Below are 12,028 nucleotides of genomic sequence, written 5' to 3'. Positions count from 1 at the left end.
TTACTGCCATGCAGATAACAAGGAATATAACAAGGAGATATATTCACCAGTCATTTATTGCCATCATACGAAGATGTCTAGAGGAGTCCAATTAGAAGAGGGTTTCCCAGTAGATGGTGAGTTCTGCCTGATGCTCGTTTGTGGATGATGAACTGAATACATTGTTTCACAATACTGGAGTATAGCCTAAATGAGGTACCTCACAATTACTCAGGTCAACCTAACAATCCAGACAGGAAAAAACAGGTGGAAGAAAAACTATTGTCCAGATTATGACATGCGGTTGGATGAACAAGCCCCAGAACAGGTCCCTCCAGGACCAATATTTTAGATGTTAAACACTGAAGAGGTAGGTTTTTTCCCATCCCCCTTAATTCCAGTACCTTTCCTCTGATGATCATTTCCAATTTATCCTGAATATAGTTTACATGTATATAGTTGTCTGCATGTTGTCTCCATTACTGTGAGGTGCTAGAGCTGAGACTGTCTTTTGCCTTTCTTTGTATCCCTAACACTTAGTACAGTGCTTGGATTGTGGTAGGCCCTTAATAAATGTTTACTGACTGAAGTAAAAAGGAAGAAGAGAGTGGGCATTTGGGAAGCAAGAGAGTGCTTTCAATGACTGCAATCTCTGAATTAAAAAACTAACATTCTTTCAGCAATACTCTCTGACTGTAAATCATGGAATACCATAATCCCCAGAGAATCAAAATTGTGTAATCCAAAAGGCAATGGAAGGAAGGCAAATGGTGGACATCAATATGCTACAGCATATTACCAATTCTGAATTATGCATAAGAAACTATATCAAAAGGCTTCTCAAAGATAAATGCCTGGGAAAGATGGGTCAGTCAGGAAAGCAAGGAATAACAGATTGTCTGCAAGCTGCACTGGAAACCTTGTAATAAGGCAGAGACCCAGAAGGAGTTTTTTAGCACTCTGAGTAGGTTTGTGGCATTTGTGAATTTGGTTAAGTGTGACAATTATAATAACTTACATCTGCAAAGCACTTTGTTTACAAAGCTTTTCTTTTTTAAACCACAATCCTGCGAGGTAGACAGAACAAATATCATTACTACCATTTTTATGGATGCCATCGATGTCTTTATCCAAATTACTGGTACTGTAGCATGTCATGAGAAATCTCCATTCAGGTTCACAACAAACCATTAACCGACATTTTTTGGATATGTTCAGCCAGTTCCAAATGCATCTAAATGTATCAAGAGCAGATCATGATACAAATCACAAGAATGACAACAATTGAACAAAGAGTTTGACCATCCTAGGAAGGCCCCCAGCTGTAAGAATTTCTCTTCCTGGTTTTTATACCTATCTGTCTTTCCTCATTCTTGTCATCAGCAGCTAAGGATCCCATTAGTAGTCATAGAGGCTACTGCCTCCCACTAGACACAATTTTTATTTTATAGAAAAAGAGGGAGTCACATAAAAAACTAAGTTTTAATTAAATACATATACATACATATACACACAGTTCATATTTCTATGACATTTGGTAAAATGTGTTGGCAACTCCAGCTGTACAGCTTAAGGAAGACAAACCCCTTAACAGGACTGCAGCAGGATCGAACAACTGGTCCAGTTACCACATATTGGAGCAGAAAGGAAAACATGATTGTGTGAAGCCTGAACAGAGCACACCTGCTTTGAGGCAGTGAAATCTGACTTGCCCTCCCTGACTGATGTTCACTAGTGAGGTATCATCTGCTCCTGAATACCGCTGCTTTGCTGCAGTCAATAAGCTGCCAGTGTTTGCTTGTGAAGCTATCTTGCAGCTAAAAGGAAAGGAAGGTAAACATATCAAAGCCAAGCTGAGCAGCTGATACATTTTCTTACTAGGAAATGACATCTTGTTTTCGAGGGGACATTTAAGTCCACTTTAGAGAGGTATACCTGTCTTCCTCCTACAGCAAGACACCTTAGCCATCCCAGGGCAGTTGGGTAATTCACAGCTTCCTCAAAAAGTCAATGTGGATGCTTTAACAATAAAATGGAAAGAAAATAACCCCACCCCCTAAAACCCTATTGGTTGTGTAATGAAGTACTTATGATAAAGCATTCTCCACAAAGTGACAAGTAGAAACAATATCCAAAACTGGGGAACTATTCTGGTAAACAAGATGATAGTGATGGAGGCAGGAACAAGCTACTTCTGAATAATGTCCCTCCAGATCCACGTTGAAGTCTCCTGGTACCTCAGTCACATAAATTGCAGGAAGCTCAGTCTTCAAGGTAGGCTCTTTGCTTTGGAGGGACAAGAGACAAGAATTAAAGATGAATAGTGTAAATTGAGATTCAGAGAAAGAACTGTGGAGTCTGAATGCAGATCGAAGCATACTATTTTCTCTCTCTTTTTTTCTTTCTTGTGGTTTTTCTCTTTTGTTCTGATTTTTCTTTCACAATATGATTAAATTGGAAATGTTTAATATGATTGTACACATATAACCTATATCAGATTGCCATCTTCAGGAGGGGGGAGAGAAGGGAGAAAAAAATTTGGAACTCAAAATTTTATAAAAGTGAATGTTGAAAATGATCTTTATGTGTAATTGGAAAAAATAAAATACTATTTAAAAAAGGATAGTGTAAATTGAGAGGGGGAGCAGTGAAAGAGAAGGGAACAGAAGGAGAGAAGAGGAAGTGTGTGTGCATGCATACATGTGCTTGTGTGTGTGTGTATGTGTGTGTGTGTGTGCGTGTGTGCGTGCGCACAGGAGCGGTGGGAAAGAGTGGACAGCTTCCTCCTTACTCTGAAGGCAATGGAAGATGTGTTCAGGGGTCTGAAGGAGTGACTACAATCAAGAATGAGGCCATGTTGTGAACTTCCTTGACTCCTTTCCCTTTGTGTACTCCAAACTTTCCCATTTCTGTCAAAGATGCTGCCATTCTATCAGTCTCTCAGGTTCATAACCTTGGAGTCATCCTTGTTTCTTCACTCTTTCTCACCCCATATATCCAATCACTTGTCAAATCTTGCTGTTTCTACCTCCATAACATGTCTCACATCTGACTTCTCTCTACTAAAATAGCCCTCACTCTAGCTCAGGCCCTCATCACCTCTTGCCTAGATTACTAAAACAGTGTCCCTGCCTCAAATCTTTCCCCACTCCAGTCCATTCCAAATAGCAGTTAAAGTGACTTTCCTTAAGAACAAATTTGATGTCATTCTCCTACTCAATAAAGTCCAGTGGGTCCGTATTGCTTCTAGATTCAAATACAAAGTTTTTAAACTGGGGGGCCACTAGGTGGATTGAGTGCTGGGCCTAGTCAGGAAGACTCCTCTTCCTGAGTTCAAATCTGGCCTCAGACAATTACTAGCTGCATGACCCTGAGCAAGTCACTTAACCCTGTTTGCCTCAGTTTCCTCATCTGTAAAATGAGTTGGAGAATAAAACAGTAAACCACTCAAGTATCTCTGCTAAGAAAACCCCAAATGGGGTCACAAGAGTTGGACACGACTGAAAAACAACAAAACTACAAACTGGCTCCAACCTATCTTTATTATATATGACTTCCCTTCACTCTCTTTCTCATCATCTAGAAATCAGACAAATTAGCTATCTTTCTGTTCTTTACACAGGACATTCAAGCACTCAAAAAAACAAAAATCCTATGCCTGACCCTACTACCTTTCTAAGCTATTTTCCCTTTTCTCCATCACTGCAAAACACACATATAAAGAGAAGTATAAACACTGGCTGTTCCTAGAGTCTAGAATATGCTTTCTCTCTTCAAGACATGGCTAATATTCTCCTTCCCAGGCTACTCTGTATATAACTACCTTGTATTTATTTGAATTATCCCCTTTATATTTATTCTATATATGACTAAATATATACTCCATGAGAATGTAAGCTCCTTATGAGTAGGGACTGTTTCATTCATTTTTATTCCTAGCAAGGAACACAATCCCTGTCACATAGCAGACGCTTAATAAATGACTGTTGACTGATTGATTGATCCTCTCAGTGTCCTAACACATTCTTTGTTTCCAGTAGCTTCCTCCTGGTCTCAGAGGAAGATGTGATCTTCCTTCTCCTTGCTAAGTAACGTTAATCTCTGCACCTGTAATTCTCCTTCCTTTCCTGTCCCTTCCCCAACTCCCCTTCTCTCATTCATAATCTCATGCACACAGGCAGTGAGGAAGTGGACTTTCCAGAATATGATGGAAAGAATACTGGCTTTAGAGTATATGACCTGGGTTCAAATCTCGTTTATTATCTGTGTCACTTTGGTCAAGTCATTTAACTTCCCAGGGCCTTTGTTTCCTCCTTTATAAAATGAATGAGCTGGGCAGAATACCTTCTAAAGGTCCCTCCTCCCCCAGCTCCAAATCTATGAGTCCTCTGTTGAAAAAACAAACAGAAAACCTCTTCCCCAGACCTGGCCAATTTCCTGAAGCTATGTTCCTTTCTCTCCTTCACTGCCCAACACCCACATACACAGTAGTCGACACTTAGTGGCCTTTGCTTCCTTCACTACTCAACTCTTGACAATAAGGTTTCCAAGTTCAACCACTTCAAGGAAACGGCTTCTAATGATACCTTATCATCAAACCTAATGGCCTTTTTTCTGTACTTATCTTTCTAGGGCTTGTGATTTTTGTATTTTTGGCTAGTTCTTCATCCTCCTCTGGCTCCTTCAACATAGGTGTTCCCCAAGGTCCTTTTCTCTCTATCCTAGGACTCTTCTTTGTCTTCATTTTCAACCTCTCCTTAGAACTTCTTTTTAGTATTATATTCCAATACAAGTCTGTATTTCCTTCTAACTGTCTCTATCTGGAGTCCTATCTGCATCTCAAATTCAACACATTTAAAACTCAAGTCACCATCTTATTCATCTCTAAAAATTCCTCCTACTCTATTTCTGTTGATGACACTACTAGCCCCCTAGACTTTTAAGCTCAAAACTCATCTTTTTTAAAAAATTTATTTTTTAATTAATGTATTTTGATTTATCAACAATCACTTACGTAAGCTTCTGAATTTTAAATTTTTCTCCCCCTCCCTCCCCCATCTTCCTCCCCAAGACAGCACGCAGTCTGATACGGACTATATATATATTCCTATTAAACATATTTTCACATTAATGATGTTGTAAGGAAGAATTAGAACCAATAGGAGGAACCACCAGAAAGAGGAAACAAAACACAACAGAAGAAAAAAAACAGCAAATAGTATGCTTTGATCTGCATTCAAACTCCACAGTTCCTTCTCTGGATGTGGATAGCATTTTCCATCATGAGGTCTTTCGAGATGTCTTAGATTCTTGTATTGCTGAGAAGGGTTAAGTCTATTAATCTTAGTCATCCCACAACGTGGTTGTTACTGTGTACAACATTCTCTTGGTTCTGCTCACTTCACTCAGCATCAGTCTATATAAGTCTTTCCAGGGTCCTTTTTAATCTTTAGGGACAGCATAAGAAGGATGGGGACAGAAAATAGTCCTAAGCATTGAGGAGTCACTTTGAGTGACTCTCCATCTGTTCACATTCCTCTCTTGCGTCAAGGCCCCAAAAAGATGTCAGTTCTTCCATGAAGCCTTCTCTGACTCTCTACCCTACTTCAGCTCAAAGTGATCCTTCTCACCTCAAACTTCTCCTCACATTTATCCTTATCTCACTCAATCTTATTTTGTAGTTATTTGTATACTTGTCATTTGGCTGATCAGATTGTTAAACCTCTTGACAGGCCTATTACTCATCTTTTTATCCTCATTGCCTAGGATGGCACACCCTGCACAGAATAAACATTAATATTTGTTCACTTGAACTGACTGTGCTGTTCTGAGGTAAGGGAAGAAGCAGGAACCTGAACCACTCTGCTTATATTTTGGGATCCTAAGGATAGGCTCATCTACCTTTAGGAATATTGCCTCACTATTTACCTTATGACAAGTGTAACTTTAACTCTTTTCAGGGTCACTTAACAAAAACTGGCTTATCAGGATTAGTCCAAACAATACTGAATGATTAGTAGTATATATCTACATTCCTAGGTTCATGACTTCTGAAATGTCTGCTAAACCTCGGTAGTCTATATATTTCTACATTTTCTCTATACATTAAGGAGATCATTGATCTTGGGATTCTGGCTTTGCCGAGTCGGACTCATTCCATCTCCCAGTTTCTCAGTAGGGAAATCTGTCTCTCACAAATTCTCTTAAGGCACAAATTAAAGTGTGTTTCTCAATTGTTTGTTTTATTTTTTATTTTTTGAGTTTTATTCAAAGAGATTGCTATAGAAAGCAAAGAGGTCAAGTCGTAATGTTCTATCAAGCAACTCATGTTTACCTAGAGCCTACTAATTTAAAGTGAACTTACAAAAAACAAAGAAAAAATATATACATCTGATAGAATATACCTTGGTCTCTAATACTACCAACCAACACAGGGGAAAAGTTTCCGTCCAAAAAAATTAAAAAAAAAAATTCTCCCTTTCTGCAAAACCTTACATTAGTATTTCAGATATCCACAATCAAACTTCAACAAGCATGTGATGAGCAACTAATGTGTGCTTAGCACCAGAGTTCCTTCCAATCCCTACCCCCACTTTCTTTCAGGTACCCAGTGCTGGATTGCTTTTTTCAAACCTGTCATCAGGAAAGGAGCTGAAATAACCTTAGACACACTAAGAGGTAAATGGCTAATGAAGTTTCAAGTGCTATTTTCCCAGGGCAGTAAGTTAAATGAAGGAAGAGCTAGCTGTGGAAAGGCAAAGAATCAGCTAGTTATTGTGCATGTGTGGCGGTAGTAAAGAAATCAAATTTTAGGGCAATAAGGCCTTTTTGATCCCCTGAGATTAATTCCACCAAAAACTTAATAAGTGCTTATGTTCACAAAGAAAACCATTGCAACCAAGATTAAAAGGAAAACAAAGTTGGGAAACAATTTTTACAGCAAGCATCTCTGATAAAAGCCTCATGTCTCAAATATATATATAGAACTGAATCAAATTTATAAGAACACAAGTCATTCCCCAACTGATAATTGATCAAAGGATATGAACAGGCAGCTTTCAGATGAAGAAATCAAAGCTATCTATAGGCATATGAAGAAATGCTCTAAATCACTATTGATCAGAGAAATACAAATTAAAACAACTCTGAGGTACCACCTATCATACTGGCTAATATGACAGAAAAGGAAAATGATAAATTTGAAAGGATGTGGGAAAATCGAGACACTAATGCATTGTTGGTGGAGTTGTGAACTGATCCAACCATTCTGGAGAGCAATTTGGAACTATGCCCAAAGGGCTATAAAGCTGTGCATACTCTCTGACCCAGCAATACCACTACTAGGTCTGTATCCCAAAGAGATCATAAAAAAGGGAAAAGGACCTATATGTACAAAAAATATTCATAACAGTTCTTTCTGTGGTGGTAAGGAAATGGAAATTGAAGGGATGCCCATCATTTGGAGAATGGCTGAACAAGTTGTGGTATATGAATGTAACGGAATACTACTGTGTTATAAGAAATGATGAAAAGGCAGATTTCAGAAAAACCTAGAAAGACTCACATGAACTGATGCAAAGTGAAGTGAGTAGAACCAGGAGAACATTCTACATGGTAACAGCAATACCCCATGATGATCAACTATGACTGACTTCGCTCTTCTCAGCAATACAATAATCCAAAACAATTCCAAAAGACTCATGACAGAAAATGCTATCCACATCCAGAGAAAGAACTGACAGGAGTCTGAATGCAGATGGAAGTATACTATTTTCACTTTATTTTTGCTTAGTTTTTTCCTTTTGTTATTTCACAGCATGACTAATGTAGAAATGTTTTACATGACTGCACATATATAACCTATATCGAATAGCTTCTCAAATAGCTTGGGAAGGAGGAAAGGGCAGGAAAAAATCTAGAACTCAAAATTTTATTTAAAAATGAATGTTAAAAATTGTCTTTACATGTAATTGGAAAAAATAAAATACTATTTAAAAGGAGGAAAAAGTAAGTGTTTGTGTTCAGAACACTGCCATGGGAAAACCCATACTTATCTAAGATACTTCCCCTGCCTTCATGGAGCTTACAGTTTAACAGGGGCATAAGACACAGGGATAATGCTAATTAAAAATATATTAGAAGTTGGTTAGATAAGTGTCTAACAAAGTAAAATTTATGGTCCAAAAAAAAAGACTCTTTTTCTTTAAGAGGAACGAGGGAAGACTTCATGAAGGCAATGTCTCTTGAGTTAGAGGGTAAAGGATGGTTAATTATCCTAACACAGTGTTGCCCATAGCTACATATCTAAGTCTCCCTCCCTGATCTAGGTCTTGACTTAAACCTTGATTTTGGAGAGTCAATCTTCTGGGAATAATTAACTGGAAGAGAGATGGCATTGGTGCAACTTCAGAAGGATGACAACTGCAGCCTTGCCAATCCCAGTTCCTGGACCCAAAGTTGAGTCCTTATTTAAACTACTTTGCATTGGGGATTTGGTTAACATAAGCTTCTATGTGGCCCTGAAACCAGTGTTTCCTCTTTGCACAAGAGGGTAGTGTACGAACCAAAAATTTCTCTAACTCCAATACTGTACAACAGTGAGACTGCTGATGACTCCAACACATCACTCCCTGCATGAGGGCTCAGCAGCCTTTTGTCAGGCTCTGGAGAAATTCTCAAATGCTACGCTTGCTCCAATAACTGCAAAAACAAAGAAACATGCCAGGATGGCTTTCAACCATTTGTGTGCACCAGGGACAGAATTTTTTGTTTAATATGTTGGCTCTAATGCTGCCAAATGGGAAAAGGGAGGAGCTTTCTTTCTCTCTAGCTTTTAAAAAGAAAGGAATTAGGGGAGGCTTCTGGTAGGATGGCTAAGTGGTTTGGTTGTGTCTGAGACTCTAAGTTCAGCTCTTCCTCATCATCTCGAAGAATGCACTAAACAAAGTGAATACACAACCACCAAAAAGAAGGGAAAGAAAAGGGAGTAAGGATTAAGAAGCAGTTTATTCTGGGTCAGCTAGGTGGCACAGTGGATAGAGCACCGGCCCTGGATTCAGGAGGACCTGAGTTCAAATCCGACCTCAGACTCATAACACTTAACTAGCTGTGTGACCCTGGGCAAGTCATTTAACCCCATTGCCTAGCACCCCCCCCCGAAAAAGGAGCAGTTTATTCTGTTGAATAAAATCTATTTAACAGAGAGCAGAAATATGGAGATAAGAGTTTTTCTCCCTTCCTTTCTCTTAATTCATGAAAGAACGAGTATAATTTACCCTCCAACATGGATCAGGAAGAAATTTACTTACAGGATTAACTATTGTAAAGTACACAGGGCCCCTCCTCTAGACTTCAGCTTTAACTACTTCCTTAAGTGTTGGCTAACTCTCCACCCCTTGGAAATTGGTACAAAGCAAGGCTACCCTCATCCCAAACAGCTCTGATCAAAGGGGAAAGAAAAAGAAAACTTTCTGGTGGCTGATTCTTGGCCTATCATGCCACTGGTTCCCTACAGCGAATAAGAGGGTGATTTTTAACATGATCAGAATTAAAAATCAACACTTCTCACAGTGAATTTAAAAGAGGAAACTTTAAAAAGGTCATCTCTATGGTAGATTTCACTATCTACATATAAAAGCAAGGAAGGGCATACACCTGTATGTGATTAGAAGCTGGTATGGTGTTCCTAAGATATCCCTAACAAAGGAAGACAACAACAGAAAGTGAGTTCTACACATTACTTCAGCCTTCAATTTCTGCCCTACTAGAATCAAAGGTAACATTGGTCATATCACCAAACTTCACCAGAGAAATGACGAGTTAAGAAAGGATCTCTGCTATGCACTAGTGCCCTCTGCTGCAGGGCCTACTGATCATCCTTGTAGCCTGAGCTAGTTAAGCAGGGCAAAGACCCTTTTCATTTACTCAGCTAGGGGAACTGGGATGCTGGCTGGGGCCTAGTTCACAGGTTATAGTGATTAACATTTTTAATCTGGCCAAACACTGGTTCCAAGGCCATCTGCGTTTTCCAGTAGGGATGATTTATACCAACTCTCCTCAAATCTGTCTGCTGTGGGTTGCAACATGAAGGCAATCTGTCAATTTTACTGGTAGTTGGTATTTCACTCTTAAGAGTATTTTCCCCAGGTTTGGGGGTTAAGTGCCAACTTTTCCAAGGTCACCATTTAGACAACATTCATATATGTTGTGCACAAGGCCCAGAAAATCAGGAAGGGTGTTACAAGTTGAGCACTGGTAGCAGGCAATGAACAAATATTTATTAAATGTATGCACTACATACAAGGCACAGTGTTAGGTGCTGGGGTTACAAAGACTAAGTGAAACATTCTCTGACCTTAAGGAGCTTACAATATAGCAGGGAGACACAAAAACATATGTAGGAACATATAAAATAAATACGATACAGATACAAAATGATTTTGAGGGAAGGCAGTTGAGAAAAGGTTTCATGTATAAGGAGGTGGTTAAGCTGAGCTTTGAAGAAATTATGTCGAAAGACAGACTAGAATAAACGGGGGGGCGGGATGGGATGAAGGGAAATACAGTTAGTTTTTCACGACGTGACTACTATGGAAGTGTTTTGCATGACTATACATGTATAACCTCGATCGAGTCGCTTGCCCTCTCAATAAGGGTGGGTGGGGAGGGAGGAAGGGAGAAAATTTGGAACCCTAAGTTTTAAAAACAAAAGTTAAAAAAAAATTGTTTTTACATGCAACTGGGAAATAAGAAATACAGGTTATCCTGCCCTACAGGAAAACTGAAGGGGAAGGGGATAAGAGAAGGGGGGATAGAAGGGAGATAGAAGGGAGGGCAGATTAGGATAAAGAGTATTCAGAATGTATGCCATCTTGGAGTTGGGGGAGGGATGAGATGGGGAGAAAATTTGGAACTCAAAATCTTGTGGAAGTGAATGTTGAAAACTAAAACTTAATTAAAAAAAAGAAAAAAAAGAAATTATGGATTATAAAAGGCAGAAGTAAAGAAAGAAATGTACTCCACGAGGTACAGGGGACAACCACAGCAAAGACATGAAGGAAGATGGAATGTCATATATGAGGAAGAGTAAGATGGCCAATTTGGCTGGACCATAGCATACATGAAGAGGAGTAATGTATAAATTAAGGCTGGAAAGTTCAGTTAGGCCCAGTTATGGGGGCTTTAAATGCCAAACAGAAGAGTTTATATTTAGGAGCCATTAGTTTACTGAGAAAGGGAGCAGGATGTCAGAAGGAAAAAAATTTTGGATACTCCATGTTGAGACCAATGATCCAATCATGTGAAATATATAATATACACATAATCATGAAGAAAATTAGCAAGATGTTGGTTACAATGGACTAATCAAAGACATCTCCACCCTCCCACATGTCAGAAATGTTGTACATGGGTTTCAGAAGCATAACTTGCTTAGCACTCATACTACTTGGCTCTGAGACAGAGTGGCTGACTCCAAATGTCCAGATGCATGAGCTACTATGGCAGTTATCTCAGGCAGGTTCTGGCCAGCCCAATCAGGATGGGTTTACTAGGCAGCTGCTTGCTACTGATCATCAGAGTCAGAATACTCCTCAAAGTCCCTAGAGTCAAAAGTGCTTAGGAATAGGAGGCAGCTAGCTGAAGAGAATATTCTTACCAGCTGTGGCTAGGGATACTATCCTGTTTCTCTGGCATATCCACAGACACAAATGTACACTGCTTAGCCAACAGCCAGATGGTGGAAAGCACCTGGAGGGGAAAGTAGCTGTTGGTATTTTCCCTTGAACTGCCATGCTTTGCCCTGGCAAACAACATTCTAGTAATTTGGCTCTGAGGTTTTCCCTGAAGGCAGTGGTTTATTGGATTACTGTGACGACTGCACATATCATCCCACAATAATCAGATCCTCCCTCCTTTTGTGTGGTCTGTGGTCTCTCAGGAGGGACACTATGATCTCACCAATCCTTTCCAACCATTAGCTTCTATATGTTTTGCCCCAAGATACAAAGATTGACAGTATAAGGATATCCAAATGCTAGGCAGGTAGTGA

General features: G+C 39.3%; 1 protein-coding gene across 5 annotated transcripts in view; it reads right to left on the bottom strand.

The window, feature by feature from the left end:
- CMTR1 (cap methyltransferase 1) overlaps window positions 1-12,028 on the bottom strand; it is a 152,814-nt gene that overhangs the window by 77,538 nt on the left and 63,248 nt on the right. Inside the window, exon 8 of one of the 5 annotated variants that reach the window (XM_027876247.1) lies at window positions 1,443-2,265. The exons of the other annotated variants lie outside the window; for them this stretch is intronic. Coding sequence (XP_027732048.1) covers window positions 2,249-2,265 — 17 coding nt within the window. The 3' untranslated portion in view covers window positions 1,443-2,248. Of the gene's footprint in view, window positions 1-1,442; window positions 2,266-12,028 lie in introns of those variants that run through there. 5 annotated transcript variants of the gene reach the window in all.

This window comes from Vombatus ursinus, unplaced genomic scaffold (assembly GCF_900497805.2).
Source record: "Vombatus ursinus unplaced genomic scaffold, bare-nosed wombat genome assembly UNPS02014811.1, whole genome shotgun sequence".
Classification (NCBI taxonomy): domain Eukaryota; kingdom Metazoa; phylum Chordata; class Mammalia; order Diprotodontia; family Vombatidae; genus Vombatus; species Vombatus ursinus.
The sequence above is the reverse complement of the archived record's forward strand: the minus strand, read 5'-3'. Positions and strand labels throughout refer to the sequence as shown.